Source organism: Prionailurus viverrinus, chromosome B4, assembly GCF_022837055.1.
Source record: "Prionailurus viverrinus isolate Anna chromosome B4, UM_Priviv_1.0, whole genome shotgun sequence".
NCBI classification, from domain to species: domain Eukaryota; kingdom Metazoa; phylum Chordata; class Mammalia; order Carnivora; family Felidae; genus Prionailurus; species Prionailurus viverrinus.
Genome location: NC_062567.1, coordinates 15,174,267 through 15,195,889, shown reverse-complemented (window position 1 = coordinate 15,195,889; position 21,623 = coordinate 15,174,267). Strand labels below are relative to the sequence as shown.

At 35.5% G+C, this 21,623-nt stretch overlaps 1 protein-coding gene across 1 annotated transcript in view; it reads right to left on the bottom strand.

The window, feature by feature from the left end:
- MALRD1 (MAM and LDL receptor class A domain containing 1) overlaps positions 1-21,623 on the bottom strand; it is a 779,242-nt gene that overhangs the window by 232,955 nt on the left and 524,664 nt on the right. Inside the window, exon 30 of the mRNA XM_047865740.1 lies at positions 4,479-4,607. Coding sequence (XP_047721696.1) covers positions 4,479-4,607 — 129 coding nt within the window. The remainder of the gene's footprint in view (positions 1-4,478; positions 4,608-21,623) is intronic.

Sequence of the window (21,623 nt, the reverse complement as noted above, 5' to 3'; positions counted from 1 at the left end):
CAGTATTTTTTTAATGGTTATTGTTTTAGAAAAAAAAATATTTTCTAAATTGTGACCTTTGTCATGATTCCTCGAATAGATTCAAAGCATTACTAACAACATTTAAACTACTGGCATTTTCTCAGTGGGAGAGTATTCAGCCACATGGTTGTATGGTTAGTGTAAATTTTGGTCAATTTATATTTTTTAAGAGCTGGCCCTGTAATTGATTATTTTTCATTACTCATATCCACATATTTGCCTTATTTTGCTATACCATAATGCATCATACTTGAATATTTAATACTTTCTCCTCAGTGTGAAATTGCTTCATAGAGCACTACATTGATAAGAATCTCGAAGAGTCTCGGTTCAGTGGGAAAGAAGGATCTGACTGGATAATGATGTTTGTAACTGTTGTAAAGTCAGGCGAGAATGTTTTCACCCACACCTTGCACATCCCTAGCCTAGAATACAAAGCACACTTAGTACAAGCTTTAGGTGACAATGTTCTTCCATGTAAGAAAAGAGCACATTTTTTAAACAATTTTTTTAACGTTTATTTAGTTTTTGAGAGACAGAGAGAGACAGAGCATGAGAAGGGGAGGGGCAGAGACAGAGAGGGAGTCACAGAATCCGAAGCAGGCTCCAAGCTCTGAGCTGTCAGTAGAGAGCTCGACAAGGGCTCGAACTCAGGAGCTGTGAGATCATGATCTGAGCTGAAGTCAGACACTTACCTGACTGAGCCACCCAGGTGCCCCAAAAAGAGCACATTTTTAAACTCAACTGTTTATTTTAAAAAGAAGTGATTTCATTTTTTCTAAATGGTGCATTTTTGCAACAGAAGTTAGAGATGCAAAAGAAAATTTTATCTTTATTTATAACCTGCAGTAAAAATTTACTCATGAGGAACAGCTGCATTTAACTTCGAATAAGTATAAAGTACGTGAAATATATACACTATGACTGATAAGTTTCAAGAGAATATAAAAATAATGAAATGGAAGAGGCCAACATTATTAATCCTTGAAGACTGAACAAATATGTTCTTTACGGCATTTAATTCTCAAAGCACTCTATAGGTTGGATGTGATTATATCTAATATAAAGATGAGAAAATGAATATCTGAGAATTTAAATAATCATTCAGCATGTGAGGGTCAATATCAAAATGAACACTTCAGTTTAATAAACCAAAGATCCATTTCTTCCTTCTATTTCTCCAAAGGTCATTTAAAAATTTTTGTCATTTATTTCGTCATCCACAATAGATTATCGGATTGCAGGAATCTAACCCTGGTGCATCCAATGTATCCCAAAGACTATCAACATAAAATTCTAATGGTCAATTTGCAGAATCAATAAGTCACCTGTATACCCCTGTGTGTGGATGTGAACAATGTCTATCAAAAGGTCTTTAGGAAAGTGACTATTTCATTTGTCAACATATTGTTTTAATTTTATTAAATTCAAATACAGCTTGCAGTTGTCCACCAAAGCTGTAGGTAACACAAACAAATATAAGCACATAACGGACTCAGTTTCTGAAAATCAAAACTGCCTTTGTATGGTTTCACATCAATACCTCATAGAACTGTGGGAAAAATAAAAATCACATAAAGCAGCCCGAGAAGAAAAATGAGTGAAGGCAAGGAAAAAAAAGCAACATTCATATTTGAAAACCAAAATACCTAATAACTATTTATGTTTTATAAGCCTATATTGCATGGGCACATGTAATTCTGCAACTATACTTCCAAAATAAACCATGATAACCTTATTATTATTATCACTTGTTATATTTCAAAAGTAATAAGAATTTTTAAAAATTATTACCAACTATAAAAAAAAACAAAGAACACTATATTTTACTATATTCCCCCTGCCCTGCTGCCCCCCCCCCCCACACACACACACCGGTTTTTCCCTCCACCGTTACTACGGTTATTGAAGTTTACCACAAAGTCTTATTCATTTTTATACATTCGTTGTTTAGAAAGTTGTTCCTAGCCCATACTAGGAATAGGAATAAATGGAAGAATATATTCTGTATGTAAATGTTTTCAAAACATTCCTCTCCTAAAATGAGAGGAAGAAAAAATTTTAATTCTTTAAATTAAATTATTTAATTAAGTAATTATTTTTCTATGTGCATGTGAGAGCTGTCCTTTCTCCTCACTGGATTATGTATTTCAATGTCATAATGTTCCAAGTATTTTTCCTTAGAATCTTTCTTTGTTTTGCTGGCGGTTATTAAATACTCTACTTGTTAGGCCCGGTGGAAAATTAGTGATTTCACAAATGGTTTGGAGCATTGTTTCAGAGCACCATTGGAATCAGTTCTCTACTGTCAGGATCAAAAAAATATTTTTTGGTGCACCTAAGGAAAACAGCTGGAAAGAACAACTAACTGGAATTTAACTAAAAACTTAAAAAAAAAAAATACTAGAAAGTATTTTTCAACGTATTATAAATTTTGTTGGAATTGCATATATATTATAAGGGAAATAAATAATAGTTTATAAAATCAAGATTATGATAGTACTGTGGCACTGACAGTACCATTTTAAGAAGTGCCTATGATTTTCACTCCCTTTTATATTTTTATTTTAAAATGAAAGTATAGGATTAATGTTGAGAAATTTATGCTATGAAATAAGCCAGTCACAGAAAGACAATTACTGTATGATTCCAAATACTGTGTAAAGTACCTAGAGTTGTCAAATGCATAGAAACAGGAAAGAAAATGGTGGCTTTCAGGGGCTGGGAGAGGGAAAATGGATGATTATTGTTTAATGGGCATAGAGTTTCGATTTTTCCAGATGAAGAAGTTCTGGAAATGGATGGTGGGGAAGTCTACAATAATGCAAATGCACGTAAGGCCACTGAACTATACAGTTAAGAATGGTTAAAATGGTAAATTTTATATTATGTATATTTTACCACAATTTAATAAATGTAATAAATGAAAACAAAGAGAAAATGAACACTTCAGAAGCATCATTACTATAAGATGCTGAGGAATAAAAACGAATTAAGTTTAAAATAAAAACTTAAACATGACTTCTGTGGTTCTCCCTTCCTATACATGCATGACATTTTCCCAGGGGTGGAGTTGAACCCTTTCTCTCTTTGACTCTAAGACCCTTTGACTCTTTGACTCTAAGCTTTTTAATTTGAATGACCATTAGAAAGAACCAAGAGTGACATTCTAGACTTTCCAAGGCTAAGCCATAAGAATTCTTGTTGTTTTTTTCCTATGGATCCTAGAATGCTTGCTCTTTTTTTAAATTTTTTTTTTTAATGTTTATTTATTTTTGAGACAGAGAGAGACAGAGCATGAGCAGGGGAGGGACAGAGAGAGAGGGAGACACAGAATCCGAAGCAGGCCAGGCTGTGTACTGTCAGCACAGAGCCCGACGCGGGGCTAGAACCTGTCAACCGTGAGATCATGAGCCGAGCTGAAGTTGGATGCTCAACCGACTGAGCCACCCAGGCGTCCCTAGAATGCTTGCTCTTGAGATCCTTTACTCTGGTAAAAGCCAGTCCCATGCAAGATATCTGATTGTCTTGTGATAGCTATGTTATGGAAAGCCCAAGCCACATTTGATTACCCTGGAGGATGAGACGCCATGTCAAACCAAACAGAGAGACCAAAGAGAACCAATGTGCCAAACATGGAGGGGATAGAGCTATCTTTAAAGTGACTCTCCTATTTCAGCTATACTAGTTGAAGACATGTAAATCAGAGACAATTGGCATTGCTGATTCTTTTCGCAGTTAATGATCCACAAAATTAAAAGCCAAACGAAACTTTTACAGGCCCCTAACTTTTAGCATAGTTTCCTATGCAGCAAACACTGCAACAGGTAGCCTGTACGGTACCAAGATTCCATTCGAATGCTCGTCAGTAAGAAATATGAAAAAAACTTCTTTGGATTTAAATACATACTCACATTTTAAAAATACGTGACTTTTAGACATCACTTGAATTAAAGCTTCAATTGAAAAAACAAAAACAAAAACAATGTGGCCAATCTAGTCCTCTTTTCCCAGAGCAACGTAATTGATAAAATGAATCATTAAACTAGTATTTATTTAAAGTGCTCATTTTAAACCTCATGTATAAAATCAACCATCTTTTGGAAAAGGAATGGAAAAGGAAATGAAAAGCAATGAAGAAATGTAGATGGCTAGGTCAGTTTCTGGCAATTAAAATTCTGACCCCACGCACAGTTCTGCACAATGACATGTTGAGAAATTTCTGTGACGAGATTTGCTGCAGTGTTTAGTATGGGGGTAAAATGGTTTAGAGAGCTGAAATTTAGATATGTGGAGAGAGAAGTTGGAGGAAAAAAAAAACATTTCAGCTACTTTAAATCTACTCTAGTGCATGAAAAGAACACGTCCTCTCAGTCACCAATGCCGATATGTTACTTTCCTAATAAAATGCAAATCTGTGCTGAATGGGCTGCATTAGAGCAGCCAAGTCCACTTACCACAGTGAGCCTCATCAGACCTATCGGAGCAGTCCGGTTTATAGTCACAGACAAGGTGAGATGCAACACACTTGTTGTCATGGCACAAAAAATCAGTGGCTTCTGGGCAAATCTCAGAAGTCTCTCCCACTGGGGAAAAAAGATAAAAACAAAAAGTCATTTTTATAATATTTTATTCAATATTAGTGGTCTCTTGGTAGTTTTATAGATTCCACGCCTAAATAAATGACTGATTTTAATAGTTGTCCAAGGCAGACTTCTAGACAACCCCACCCACCTCAGTACCACATCCAATTTCTCAGCAAGTTTATGTGGATTGCACTTTCAAAATCACCTTTGATCGGTCGAGGGTTGACCATTATCTATTATCTAAATAAGTCTTATTCAAGACCCTAAAAATGTTTTGCTTTGGTTCTGGCTTAGTTTTCTAGTCTCGTTTTCTGCAACTGTCCTCATGAGCACCTGCAATGAAACTACCGTATAAGGTTTCACAGATAGATCACTGGCTCTTCATCCTTCCACGTGTCCACATACACTGCTTCCTTTATCTACCATGACCATTCCCTCCTGTACCCCTGGTGGTCTGCTCAACCTCAAGACTCAAGGAAACAGCTGCTCTGTCCCCTTGTTTTGCCTTTTCTTTGTCATCCAAGCCCCAGGTTGGGTACCTACGTTTAATGTCCCCTAAGAACCATTCTATTCCTATGTGAAATGTTTACCACCTCATATAAGAGCTGTATCACATGTCTGTCTGCCCTCCAGTCTCCAAACCCCTTGGAAACCCAAGTGGTGGATGTGTTTTCTGAGGCCAAACCCAGCATCTAATCCGTAGTTTGTACTTAATAAATGCTGGGTATAATAATTGGATACATAATGGTTTCATCTCAAGGAAGCTTAGGAAAGTGAATTAACACACAATTTTCAAAGCAATTCACACCTTTTAATTGAACATAATTAACATACAGTGTTATATTCGTTTCAGGTGTACGATACAAAGATTTAATAATTCTATACATTACTCCGTGCTCATCAACGTAAGTATACTTTTAATCCTCTTTATTTCTTTCACCCACATCCCCACCCACTTCCCCTCGTAATCATCAGTTTATTCTCTGTATTTAAGAGACTGCTTATTTTGTTTGTCTCTTTTTTTGTCTGCTTGGTTTGTTTAATAAATTACACATCTTAGTGAAATCATATGGTATTTGTCTTTAGCATTATATCCTCTAGGTCCATCCATGGCTGAGTAATATTACATTTTATTTATATTCCACATCTTTATCCATTCATCTGTGGATGGATACTTGGGTTGCTTTGATATAGTTGGCTATTGTAAATAATGCTGCAATAAACATAAGTGTGAATACATCTTTGCGAATTAGTGTTTTCATTTGCTTTGGATAAATACCCAGTAGTGGAATTATGGGATACTACAGTAATTCTATTTTTCTTTTTTTTTAAGTATTTATTTATTTTGAGAGATAAAGAGAGAGAGACAGAGAGAGAATCCCAAGCAGGCCCTGGACTATCAGCACAGAGCCTGATGTGAGGCTCAAACTCACAAACTATGAGATCATGACCTGAGCTGAAATCAAGAGTCCGCTGCTTAAACCACTGAGCCACCCAGGCATCCCAATAGTTCTACTTTTAATTTGTAAATTTTTGAGGAAACTCCATACTGTTTTCTGCCATGGCTGCACCAATCTCATTCCGATCAATAATGCACAAGGGTTCTTTTTCACTGCATCCTCAAAAACATTTGCTGTTTCTTCTGTGTTTTGTTGCTGTGTTATTGTTTTTTTTTTTCCTTTGAGTCATTCTGACAGGTGTAAGGTGATAGCTCATTGTTTTGATTGCATTTTTCTGATGGTTAGTGATGTTGAACACTTTTTTCACGTGTCCTCAGGCCCTGTGTATATCTTGTTTGGAAAAATGTCTATGTGTCCTCTGCCCATTTTTAAAATATGATTATTATTTTTATTATTCAGTTTTTGGTGTTGAGTTGTGTAAGTTATTTATATATTTTGGGTATTAACCCCTTATTAGACATATCATTTGAAAATATCTTCTCCCATTGAGTAGATTGCCTTTTTGTTTAGTTGATGGTTTCCTTTGTGGTGCAAAAGTTTGTGGGTTTTTGTTGTTGTTGTTTTGTTTTGTTTTTAGGTCCAATAATTTAATTTTGCTTTTGTTTCCCTTGACTATATATATATCTTCCATTCAGGATATATATATATAGAGAGAGAAAAACGTTTCTATGCTTGATAGCAAAGAAATTGCTGCCCATGTTTTCTTCTAGGAGTTTGTTTCAGGTCTCATATTTAGGTCTTTAATCCATTCTGAGTTTATTTTTGTGTATGGTGTGAGAAAGTGGTACAGTTTCTTTCTTTTCCATGTAGTTGTCCAGTTTTTCCAACGCCATTTGTTGAACAGACTGTCTTTTCCCCAATGTATATTGTTGTTGCCTCCTCTATTGTATAACTGCGGGTTTATTTCTAGATTCTCCTATTTTGTTCTATTGATGTATGTGTTTATTTTTATGCCATCACCATGCTATTTTGATTACTACAGTTTTGCAGTATATCTTGAAATCTGGGATTGTGATACTCCAGCGTTGTTTTTTTTCCAAGGCTGCTTTGGTTATTTAGGGTATTTTGTGGTTCCATACAACTTTTAGGAATATTGTTTCTAGTTCTGTGAAAAATGTCATTGGTATTTTGATAGGGATTGCATTAAATCTGTACATTGTTTTGAGTAGTATGGCCACTTTAACAATTTTAACAAGTAAATTCAACCATTAAAACTTTTTAAAATGTTTATTTATTTTTGAGAGAGAAAGAGAACAGAGCGTGAGTGGGGGAGGGAGAGAGAGGGAGACATGGAATCTGAAGCAGGCTCCAGACTCTGAGGTGTCAGCACAGAGCCTGACACAGTGCTCTGGCCACAAACCATGAGATCATGACCTGAGCCGAAGTCAGATGCTTAACCAACTGAACCACCTAGGCACCCCAAATTCCACTAAAGATTTAAAGAAGGGTTAATACCAATTTTTTGCAAACTATTCAAAACATAAATAAATAAATAAATAAATAAATACATAAATACATAAATAAAAGAAGGAAAGTTTCCAAATTCATTCTATAAGGCCAGCTTTACCCTGATACTAAAACCAGATATAGACAATACCAAAAAAGAGAACTACAGGCCCATATCTCTGATGAAGATGGATGTAAAAATCTTCAATAAAACATTAGCAAACCAGATCCAGCAATACACTAAAAAAATCATTCACCACAATCACGTGGGATTCATTTCCTGGATGCAAGGATGGCTCAATATTCAAAAATCAATCAACATGACACATTAAATAGAGAAAGGACAAAAACCATACGATCATCTCAACAGATGCAGAAAAAATTATTTGAGGAAGTACAACATAAATTCATGACAAAAACTGTCAACAAAGAGTAGAACATACTTCAACCTAATAAGGGCCATATATGAAAAATCCACAGTTAACATCATACTCAACGGAGAAAAACTAAGAGCTTTCACTCTAAGATCAGGGAAAAGACAGCTTGTCCACTCTCACCACTTTTATTCAAGGTAGTACTGAAAGCCCTAGCCATAGCAATCAGACAAGAAAAGGAAATAAACAGCATCCAGACTGGTAAGGAGGTAAAATTTTCACTATTTGCAGATGAGGTGATATTATATATAGAAAACCCTACAGACTCCACCAAACCTGCTAGAACTAATAGATGGATTCAGTAAAGTCACAGCATACAAAATTAATATACAGGAACTGTTGCATTTCTATACACTAATAATAGCATTGCAGAAAGAAAAATTAAGGAAACAGTTCCATTTACAATTGCACCAAAAATAGGGGCACCTGGGTGGCTCAGTCAGTTAAGCAGCTGACTCTTGCTTTTGGCTCAGGTCATGATCGCACAGTTTGTGAGCTCTAATCCTGCACTGTCAGTGAAAACCCTGCTTGGGATTCTCTGTCTCCCTCTCTCTCTGCTGTTCCCCCTTTATCTCCAATAAATAGAATTTAAAAAAAGCAAAAAAAAAATTGCACCAAAAATAATAAAATACCTAGGAAGAAACTTAACCATGGAACTGAAAGACCTGTACTCTGAAAACTATAGAACACTGATGAAAGAAGTTGAAGATGATACCAAAAAACGGAAAGATATTCCACTCTCATGGATTGGAAGAACAAATATTGTTAAAAGTCCCTATTACCCAAAGCATTCTACAGCAGTTCGCATATCTGAATATCATTGTAAATGATATTAAGTCCAATGATGATACTTCATACCTTCAAAGAAGTATGCATTAAAGGTCCCGAACTACTTTTGCCTAATTCAACAAATTAAATAAAGCTCAGCAATCCCTTTGTTACATAGATTATTATAGGTTCAGAGCCGGTGTGCCTAAGGGGAGGGTAATTCATTCAAGGGGAGGGTAATTTTCTCAAGGTTCAGTAAATCTCTAAGGATTTGATAAAAATTCATTTCCCTAGTTTTGGAATCATCCCCATAATACAATAGTTCAAGCCTGTATAATTTCTAGAAATAATTTACCCATAAATTGCAGTATAAAGAATGAAGAGAAGGCATCTGAGAAAACAGCAAATATCTTAACTGTGGGCATCAACAAGAAGAACTAAAGGTCATGTTCATTGAGTGGTTTAGAATCTTTGCCACATAATTTTTAATTAACACTAGTGAGAATTTACAGTTAACCCAGAGCAGTATGTGGATATTATTTAGTATGCAAGTCTGTGCATTGGAGATTATTTTATTTTTCTGTGCCATAGGCTGTGGAGCCATATATAATTATCCCACAGAGGAAATGTGTTTTGACTTTAAATACGTAGTTCTTTAGTTTTTAAAAATGACTCAAATAGACTACATAACTCAATGAGGCTTATTTCCTTAACAATATGGAATAGCAAAGACAGGAAAAGAAATCAAGTCACTGCTTTGAATTGCAGCAAACCAAGCAATGACTAATTTCTGTAGCATATGAGTCTTACCAAGAAAAAACAAAAAAGAGCCTATAATTCTTAAAAAAGGTAGATGTTCTTTAAGACAAGAATATAATCAGACAGTTGCTACCAAAATCATTGCAGTAAATAGAAAAGGTAGATTATTTTAGTGAGAATGTCTTACATGTATTTAGCCATTTTCAATTTATTAATTCAGACAAACTGATAAAAACAGTATTTACTAACCGGGTTGACAAATATACAAAAATAAAGATAATCCCACATATTCTGTAGTTAATAATGTAAGAATGGAAAGAACACTGGTGTTCGGAATAGAGAGTTGAAGACAATTTGGCTGGCAGAAAATGGCATATAAAAACCACTAGATTAAATATTTATTTTAGAAAAAAAATAACTGACAGAGTCCTAAAGACCTAAAACTAAAGCCTAAACTTAAAAATCCTAGAAAGAAGAACAGGTCTATAATATACTATAGCTGTAACATAAAATATTGGATCCCATAAAAGCATGATGTATATGTAAAACTAATCCACTGTGGATTTGAACAAACTGCCACCAACCTGAAAATAATTCCAATTTAAAACAGATTTTATTCTGCTCTGAAACAGAATTTACAACCAAGAAGCTCTTGTACCTTTAATTTTATGTATGGATTAAAATAATTTTATACACAGGGTTCATTATACATAACGAGATATAATCGTTCTATAGACTATATTTGTGGGCAAACACTAGTTTTATCATCTTTTTCAAGGCATGATACTCAATATGTTCTTAGTTTCAGACAGTAAGTTTCACGTGGGCATGTGTATTTTAAGCACCTTCATTTTTCATGCAGAATATACTTAGCATATGCAAGACATAAAAGACATAATGGGCATATTCCCTGCCTTTGAAGACCATGCTATTGAGTTGGTAATGTCATGTCTTCTTAGGTGACTCTTCACTCTGACAGTTTCTCAGGTTTCCCAGGTTGCTGATGACTTACATTTGGAGATTACTGGCCAAGTATTTTGTAGGATACCTTTCTACTGGCATTATTTTCCCCCTCCTGATAGAATTAATGGGTTTGGGGAAGAAAGAATACAGAGGTGTTATTTTCATCACCTAATGACAAGGGTACACGCTATTAATATGACTTGGCACTGTTTCTGTTGACCTTGTTCCCCTGTCTGGTGAACCATGATTCTCCACTGTAAAGTTACTCTTTTTCTATCCCTTTCCATACTGCATTCTTTGGAAGGAAATTACTGGGTGCAGGCCACATCTAAGGTGAACTATGCTCTCTTCCTTCAGGGCACAGAATCTACATTAATTAATCTAAGTTAATTATTTGGAATTCTTATACATGGGAACATTGTCTCTTCTCTCTCATTTATGTATTTATTCAGTCAATATTTATATCGGTATGGACTCAAGAACATGTATAATTTGAGTCATAATACAAGGCAACTCTGTTGCTCAAACTATTCAAGCTTTGGCCAAGAGGAGCTCTTTTAATTGGCTCCTCTGTCCCTTTGACATACCCCATCAATGTAAACTTTTCTCTTTTTTAAATTTTATTTATTTTTTTTTTAATTTTTTTTTTAACATTTATTTATTTTTGGGACAGAGAGAGACAGAGCATGAACGGGGGAGGGGCAGAGAGAGAGGGAGACACAGAATCTGAAACAGGCTCCAGGCTCTGAGCAGTCAGCACAGCCGACGCCGGGCTCGAACTCACATACCGCGAGATCGTGACCTGAGCCGAAGTCGGACGCTTAACCGACTGAGCCACCCAGGCGCCCCTTTTCTCTTTTTTATTTACAACGTAGACTTTTCTTTTTACATACTACCTTATTTTCTAGCACTATCGGTTGCTTCACGCTCATCTTGTGTGTTTCCTGGCCCAGTCCTAGAATTTCTCCAAGAAGCCCTGATTTTTTTAATGGAACATGCTATCAGAAACCAATCTCTGGGGACTACATTGCTTCTTGCCATTAAGGTGTCATTGTTCCTAAGCTATAATGACTATATGGTTACATCCAGCGATGTTATCAATTTAGAATCTTATTTATTCATCCTAGAAACACGTATTGAGCAACTGCCAGACAACATGGTGGATACTGCAATAGTTCTTACCTTCAAAGAATTTACAACCTGGTGATAAAAGCGTATTGGTAATACATGTTTAGCCCTATAATTAAACATATGCATGTGTTGCTCTCAGACAACAGTAAAAAGTAGTACTGGCTTATAGTGTCGCATTAGTAAATATTTAATACAGTTGATTTAATTCAGTTGATGGCCTTTCAAAGTGTCTATCATCTCAGTTGGTCATTTAACCAATTAGAAAGATAGACCAGACCACCTGACTGAGACCAAGTACTTTCTTATGAATTTCCTTTTTAAAACTCCATCCTTGTTGGTTTCCTTAACACATCAGTTTGGCAACATGTTGAAACTATGGAAGATTCAGATCTGTTTGAAGAAAGAGCAACATATGGTGTAGAGAAGAAATAGGCTAAAGAGTATTTTGGAAAAAAAAATCATGCACCTCAAACCTTCCTTCACAGATGAACTGCTTATTTCGCTTGAGTGCTCTCTCAATGCTGAGGGCTTAATATCGCCTGACCTGTATTTTCAAGCATCCGGAAATTAACAATACCTTCCATAGTTTCTATTCAGCAGGAGCATTTAAATCCATCTTATGTTAGAAAAATTGCTAGGTTTTAAGAAGGTCAGTGCACATATCAGACAATTCACAGCAGGACTTCTGAAAATGCAACCTCAGTGATCTCGTGTTGAAATTATCGGAAGTGTTATCAGAGTTACTCGGCCATGTCTTAGTGTTAAGGGACACATAAAAAATGAGATTTGACTGGTGATACACAGAAGCAAGGTGCACACTAAATGGGAAATATCCTAAAGACTGATTTTTCATGTTTGTACGCAAAAAGGCGACTTTATAAACTGCTCCTATGCATGAGACTCAGATTTTCAACTTTTAAGATTTTTTTTTCTTAGATCTGGACATATGTTAAATATCCAGTTTTCTTTATGGACTCTTCATATTATTTAAGAGCAATAGAGGCACCTGGGTGGCTCAGTCAGTTAAGCATCCGACTTAGCTCAGGTGATGATCTCAGTGTTCATGGGTTTGAGCCCTGCATCGGGCTCTGTGCTGACAGCTCAGAGCCTGGAGCTGGCTTCGGATTGTGTGTGTCTCTCTCTCTACCCCTCCCTCACTCATACTCTGTCTCTCTATCTCTCAAAAATAAATAAACATTAAAATAAAAAAGAACAAGAGATTGCTGAACCCTACGCCATACACACATCAAATCAGTGACTTAACGGTTTAGACAAAAATTATTAGAAGGCCCGAGAAGAAGGAGGGAGAAATTAGAAGAAAACAAAACACCACCAACAACAAAACTCAGAATGTGACACCTTTATGCAAGAACAAACACTTTCAGTGGTTTAGTGATTCAGACGTCCTGACTCTCTCCCACCTCTTTTCTATCCTTCATATCCTTGTTCAGCTATCTGATGAGTACCTGATTGCCATTTTAAAAGAAGCATCAACCCTTTCCATTCTGGACCTCACAGTTGCCTCTGATATGCCAAAAATGCCTTCTTTTTCTAAACCCTCAGTTCCTTTAGCTCCTTGGCTAAACGAATGAATCCTTTTCCCGCTACTCTGCCATTTCTTCACCTTCCTTCTCATCTTGGCTCCTTTTCCAGGGCAAGTCTTTTAAATGCTAGCAGAACAAATTGTAACCCTGCTTTATTTTCCTCTGCTCTTCCTTGGGCATCATGGTTTTATTTGCCACCTGGGGGCTGATAATCTGATATCCACGTCTCAATCTGAATGTTTTCCTGAGTTGAGAACCTTACGAGACATTGTCTGTTGGATTTTTCTACAACATGTCAGACATGCTAAACACGACAAAAAGATGCACATGCTGCCTTCTTTTGCCTGTTACTTTATCTTTCCCTACTTCCGGCCTCACAAATATACCTTGTAATGCTCACCTATGCATGGTCCACAGATGCACATCTTTTTCACCCATTTTTTTGCCTTTATTACGTTTCTATGCGCTCATCTCATAATCATTAGCAAAAATGACCTCGATTTTCTTAAGGTTGGTAAAATTGGTTTCAGAGAAAGAAACTCAAAAAGAATATTAGCAGTTAATCGCATCTATTATTGATCTATGTTGGTCTGACTGTAGAAGGAGGAGGACAACAACAATGGCCAATAACACACGTAATAAAAAATAATCCCATGTAAAAAAATATACAGCCTTCCTAAGCTTATAAGGTTCTAGCGCCTCTCTGATTTCTATATCATTAATGGACTTTAATGAAGAATAAGAGATTTTGAAATGCTGAACAATCTAATTCAGACTTTTTAATTAGCCCATCTTGTCTATTATTTATGTAGTAAGGTTACTCCAGGACACTGTTATATAATTTTCAATTTATGTGCAAATTTCAGGGTCAAACAATGATCAAGTTATGCTTTTCTGCATAAAATGAATACAAACAAGTCTAATAACAGTAAGTATTATCTTTGACCCTTGCTATTGAACTCCCTCATATTTGTAAGATGTATAAAATTTTATTCTGCGCTCTATCGTCAATAGAGTATTTCGATCAGATCTTCAGAATTTAATAGGAGCACTGTGGACTGATGATGATTATTAAAGTTGAGACTCAAACATTTGGAGGTACTCTGTAATTATAAACTAATTTACAAAAAAATTCAACATTTAAAATATTTTTTAACAAAATCTTAAAATCTGCCTGAGTAAAATCTGTAATAGCTGTGTGATTTGGTTAAATTAATTGATCTTTAAGTTTTTTTTTAAGTTTATTTATTTATTTTGAGAAAGAGAGAGAACAGGGGAGGGGCAGAGAGAGAGAATCCCAAACAACCGTGAGATCTCACAAACCGTGAGATCATGACCCAAGCCAAAATCAAGAGTCAGATGCTTAACTGACTGACCCACTCAGCCACCCCAAGTTATTTGATCTTTCTGAGGAGCAGAACCCTTCTCTGACAGATGCAGATATTCAAGTTCCTATATGGATTTGATGTGAACATTAAATGAGATAATGTATGCAAAGTTTTCAGTATACGCTGGACAGTTTGGTAAATGTTCTACTAATGTTAGCGTTTCCATATTTTCTTGATTATTGACTGCTTGCCATCTCAAAACCTTAGTTTCTTTATGTATAAAATGGGTTCTTATAAGATTTAGCTGAAATAAAATATATAAAGCTGGTGAAATTGTCCTTGATTTATAGGTGTTGGAAGTCGTAATTCATTCATCCTACGCCAGCATTCTTTCTATAACAAAACACTATTTGTGAAAACATTAATAATATTTTATATTATCATTTACTTTTTTAAAACATTTTTTAAAGTTTATTTATTTTGAGAGAGAGAGAGAGAGAGAGAGAGAGAGAAAGCACGAGTTAGGGAGAGGCAGAAAGAGGGAGAGAGAGAGAGAGAGAGAGAGAGAGAGAGAGAGAGAGAGAGAGAATCCCAAGCAAGCTACACATTGTGAGTGTGGAGCTCCATGCAGGGCTTGAACTCACAAGTCGTGAGCTCATGACCTGAGCCAAAGACAGATACTTAACTAACTGAGCCACCCAGGCACCCCTATATTATCATTTACTTTCTAAACAGAATTAGAAAATGATATCAGTATTAACAGATTGTACTAATTGTTCATTACAATATGCTATGTATTGTTTTAATTACTCTGCGAAGATTAAATCAACACATTTTCACAGTAACTCAATTTTATAGAAGAAGCACAGTGTGGTTAACTAACTTGTCCCAGTCCACACAGCTGAGAAATTGTAGCATTAAAATTCAAACTCAGGCAATGATTTCAAAGCCTATCAGGCTATATAATATCTAAGATATTGGTTTTCCAATCAAAAGAAATCAAAATGAGAATATAATTAAAGTGCATGTTCTATACTTTTAAGGAAATTTAGAAAATGATAAAAATATTTAATAGTAGAGGTTTTCTTAGAACACAAAATAATACTTTTAGACTAGAAACACCTGGGTGATCAATCGATTCACTGTCAAACTCAACACTGTATTTAAATTGCTTAATATGTTTCATAGGTTATTTTAAAGAAAAGCTCACCAAACAGTACATTATTTCCTAAAGACTAAAGCAAGACTGACATCTGGGGAAAAGATGTACATTTTATATGGCTAAGCTTTCAAAAAAATATATTATAATTTTTCATAATACATGTTACAAAACATCCCAAACACCTTCATGTTAATACTGTATTTGACATTTTTAAAAATATTATGGACAGAAAATCATTTTTCAACTAGCAGTTTTGGCAGTGTTAGATTTTAGTCACCTTATTAAGACCATCTAAGAGGAAATATCTACATTATGTAACAAAATATTGAAATATGTTTTCACATATAGTAGTCTTCAAAGCCAGAAATGGAATGGATTCAGCCAATTGGAAACTGCTATTGAAATCTGCAGACAACTTCCCTGGCTCAGGACCTACTCATGGCAGGGATTTATTGGAGCCTCCCACACAAAAGTGAATAGCTGACTTATACCTGCTGGCTTAGAGTTAATGGGAAACGTGCCCCTGAGAAGTGGTAGATGGATATATATGGACATGAATATGGATGTATATACACATGGCCATACATATATATGTATATGTATATGTATATGTATATGTATATGTGTATGTGTATGTGTATGTATGTGTATGTACATGTGTATGTGTATGTATATGTATATGTGTATGTATATGTGCATGTATATGTATATGTGTATGTATATGTATATGTGTATGTATATGTATATGTGTATGTATATGTGTATATATATGTATATGTATATGTGTATGTATATATATGTCTATGATATCCAGTATCATATACATGTGAATAACAAAAGGCAAACAAAAAGCCAAGACACTCCTGTGAAAGATCAAAGTCAAGAGACTATATACTTCAGATACATAAACTTAATTAAACATTATAATAAGCAAGATGGTGTGGAAATAACAAAGGGGTAGACTGACAGACCACTGAAGCATAAAAAAAGACCTAGAACTAAGCCTCATGTATTTAGGAATTTGATTTTTGGCAGACCTGACATGTAGATCGGAAGGAAAGGAATGCACAGGGACATCAGAGAGTACATAAAGATTTTACAATAGGGATAAAGGAATAGAGTTTTAAGGAAACTGATCTTTAGAACTCCATTTCTAAATATGAAGCTTCTTAAAATGGACGTGCCCGTGAATGCACCTGTGATCAGCCTGGCTTTCCTTTGTGCACTTCATTTTGGAACCATCCTTGACACTTTACAGAAGACAGACCTTTGCATCTTTCCCTCTATTTGATGTTCAGAAATATATATGGGCAGGCTGTGGCAGTAGAAATGTAATATTTTTAGCTCATTTAATGTCTCACACGTTTTAGCCCCTATTTAAAAAAAATGCTTCATTTAGATGGAATTTCATGAGATTAAAATTTAAAAAATTAGCATGAAACCATTTATACAATAGTATTTACTGCCAAAGCACATAACTAAAAATAAAGCTATTTTTTTTAATTGAGAAAGCTGAAATACAAATGTAAATAAGTTTTATATTTACAGGCTCTCATCCACGTTGCCTTTGGAAGTTTATACAAATCAGCACTGCATACAGTAAAAGCTAGAGAAGTTGACACATCTATAGAAAAATGAAAATGCTCACTATATTACTAGTAGCTACAACTTGGAAGTTCAGTTCATCACCTCACAAAACTGATTCTCTATAATGACATCACTGTCCTTGAAGAATGAATATCAGAAGGCACTGTTCAACAGACTGTGTCACAGACTATGGGAGATCAAAAAAATCTATGCGTGAGAGCAAAGAAATTATGTTACTGACAAGAAGATAGACAAATGGCCGATAAGCACATGAAAAGGTGCTGGCCATCACTAATGGAAATTAGAAAAATGCAAATCTAAACCAAAATAAGATACCACCTCATACTCATTAGAATGACTATTATTTAAAAAAAAAAATCAGGGGCACCTGATCTATTAAGCGACCGACTCTTGATTTCAGCTCAGGTCATGATCTCACCGTTTGTGAGATCGAGTCCCATGTCAGGCACAGTGCTGACAGCAAGGAGGCTGCTTGAGATTCTCTCTCTCCTCTCTCTCTGCCCCTCCTCCGAGTCTTGCTTTCTCTCTCTCTCTCTCAAAATAAATAAACATTTTTTTTTAAACATTTATTTATTTTTTGGGACAGAGAGAGACAGAGCATGAACGGGGGAGGGGCAGAGAGAGAGGGAGACACAGAATCGGAAACAGGCTCCAGGCTCTGAGCCATCGGCCCAGAGCCCGACGCGGGGCTCGAACTCACAGACCGTGAGATCGTGACCTGGCTGAAGTCGGATGCTTAACCGACTGCGCCACCCAGGCGCCCCAATAAACATTTTTAAAGATATCAAGTTTTGGGGGGAATATGGAGAAATTGGAATGCTTGTGTGCTGCTGTTGAGAATGGCTCAGTGACCACAAGTAACAGAACGGTGGCCTTGAAAAAACTAAAATATGATTACCATATGATACCACAATTCCACTTTTGGACATAAAACTAAAAAGCAAACAAACCAACAAAAAAAACCAGAATGAAATCGAGGCCTCAGGTATCTATACACCCACATTCATAGCAGCATTCACCATAGCCAAAAGGTGGAAGTTATCCAAGTGCACACTGACAGAAGAATGGATAAATAAAATATGTCATATACCTAAAATGGAATATAATTCAGCTGTAAAATGAAGGAAATTCTGGTGTATGCTACAACATGGAGAAGCATCTTATGCAAGTGAAGTAAGCAAATCGCAACACCTATATGAGGCACTTAATCAAATGCACAGAAACAAAAAGTAGAATGCTGGTTGCCAGGGGCCAGGGATGGGGGGAAATGGGGAGTTACTATTTACTGGGTACAGAGTTCCAGTTTTACAAGATGAGGAGTTATTAGACAGATGATGGCGATGGTAACACAACAATGTCAATATCTTAGGGTCATTGAACTGCACACTTAAAAACGATTAAGATGGTAAATTTTATGTTCTGTGGATTTTACCACAATTAAGAAAATTTTTAAAGGCAAAAATATTTGCTGATTGTCTACTGAAGGCTGGGCACTGTGCTAGGAGCAGGTGTTATGCAAAGCCTGGCTTTATGTTCAACTTAAATTTGGAAACAGTTTTACATTTTAAGCACACATAAGAAATTTCCAAAGTATAGATAATGCGCTTAATTTGTGGACAGCAACTTGGGGAATCATTTTATTCTAACATTAAGCTGAAGATATAATTTAAAATACTCTTCTTTTATATTTATAATCAGGGCTCACATTACTGGCTACACATTAGAATTACCTAAAGCCTGAAAAATTATGGAAGCCTGAACTCCATACCCAGAGATAACGGTTTAATTGGTCTGGAATGAGGTCTGGGTAGAGATATTATTTTAAGCTCCCCAAGAGATTTTAGTGTGCCGCCAGGGTTGAGTGCCACAATAACTGATGCATTTCACAAAAGGAAGTAAAATTGTTTTAGCAAATTCAGCAAAGAAGAATGAGAGAGAAAGAGCAGGGCAAGAGAGAACCACAAAAAGAGAAAAAGAGAAAGGAAAGAAAACAAAGGTTTGCCTTTTCACAAAAACACAGTTTTCATAGTAGACTATGTCTAACATTAGCATCAGAAACAATGAGAAAAAAGGCTATAAAATTACGCAGGGAGAGGACTGATTTCTGGACATGGGCTTTCTGGGATCCTGGACAACTGGAGATTCTAAATTTTTCAGGTCATCTGATCACAGGCTACAGTTGACCTTTTGTACAAGGACTCCACCTGCCTCACAGCGCATATGTCCTCATGGTCTCTTGAAGACATTCCATAACTTATGGGCAAGTGCACCCCATGCCTCCCAAAAGCTGTATTCCACTCAACTTCATTTCAAAGTACTTACAATATTTAATATGTACTGAGATAATATTCAATCAATGACTCAACTCATAAAAGTATATCTAGGCATAAAATAGCTCATGCTAATGATGATCTAGAGATATATTAACAATAGTAACAGATCAATTAGTGAATAATAAAATGATGAACTTAACATTTTCATTTCTTTTTGGTTTACTTTCTTTGTTTTATAATTCAGTCAACATATTTAGCTTTAGTATAGATTAAAAGAACCTTTTAATACTTTGGACTATGCTTATATTTAAAGCAATTAAGAAAATGAAAGCATCACCCTTCCAAATGAATTCCTATGAGTCCTTGATAATCAGGATAATCACCTAATTCCACATTTTAGTTTCCACCAGAGTAAGACAATTAAGAGAATTCTAATTAACCACTAAGAAATAAACAACTAAAATGAAACCAGGGTGTTCCCTCAGTGCAAAGCACAACAAATTAAAAAATAAAATAGATCACACTACTAGGAAAGTAAAATGTACCAGCATGTTGTAAAAAAGAAAACAACAACAACAACAACAACAACAACAACATGGTGAATTGTTTGGGTAGGGAACTTGGGAAAAAGGAACAACAAAATATATAAAGCATAATAAAAGTTAGACAAAATATGGTGATGGAGAAGTATGGTGCAAAGACATTTCAATATAAGCACTAAAATATAAAGATGAAAAACAGAAAAACATGAAGAACATTTTTAATTTCAGAGTATTTCTTAAACTTAATGACAAAAGCAAACCTATAAAGTAAAACCTTCATTAAATTAAATTCAATTAAATAGAATAGAATTAAATTAAACCAAGTAAATGAAATGTTCTCAGTGAAAGTTCTATAAACAATATGAAAAGACAATTAAAAGCATGAAAAACATGTTTAGTATATATCTTATAAAATGGTTTATATAATCAGTGAAAAAAGAGCATGTCCCAAATAACACAAGAAAGCAAACAACTAAATAGAAATCTTTGGCAAGGAAATGAATGGGCAATTCTCCTCTCTTTCTCTTTTTTTTTTCTGATTTTATTCTTTTATGTCAATCATACCCCAATAGAGTGGTTTATTTATTTTTTGTAGATCTTTTTTTTAATATAATTTAGTGTCAAATTGGCTTACATACAACACCCAGTGCTCATCCCAACAAATGCCCTCCTCAATGCCCATCACCCATTTTCCCCTCTCCCCCACTCCCCCATCCACCCTCAGTTTTTTCTCTGAATTTAAGAGTCTCTTGTGGTTTGCCTCCCTCCCTCTCTGTTTGTAACTCTTTTTCCCCCTTCCCTTCCCCCATGGTCTTCTGTTAAGTTTCTCAAGACCCACATATGAGTGAAAACATATGATATCTGTCCTTCTCTGCATGACTTATTTCACTCAGCATAATACCTTCCATTTCCATCCACGTTGCTGCAAATGGCATGATTTCATTCTTTCTCATTGCCAAGGAGTATATATAAATTGTACATATATAAACCACATCTTCTTTATCCATTCATCAGTTGATGGACATTTAGGCTCTTTCCATAATTTAGCTATTGCTGAAAGCACTGCTATAAACATTGGGGTAGAAGTGCCCCTATGCAACAGCATTCCTGTATCCCTTGGGTAAATTCCTAATACCTTCTATTGCTGAGTCATAGGGTAGTTCTATTTTTAATTTTTTAAGGAACCTCCGTACTCTTTTCCAAAGTGGTTATACCAGTTTGCATTCCCACCAACAGTGCAAGAGGGTTCCCATTTCTCCACATCCTCGCCAGCATCTGTTCATTCCTCATTTGTTCATTTTAGCCACTCAGACCAGTGTGAGGTGGTATCTCAGTGTGCTTTTGATTTGTATTTCCTTCATGATGAGTGACGTTGAGCATCTTTTCATGTGTCTATTGGCTGTCTGGATGTCTTTGGAAAGTGTCTATTCATGTCTTCTGCCCATTTCTTCACTGGATTATTTGTTTTTCGGGTGTTGAGTTTGGTAAGTTCTTCATAGATTTTGGATACTAATCCTTTATCTGATATGTAATTTGTAAATATCTTCTCCATACCATCGTTGCCTTTTAATTCTGTTGATTGTTTCCTTTGTAGTGCA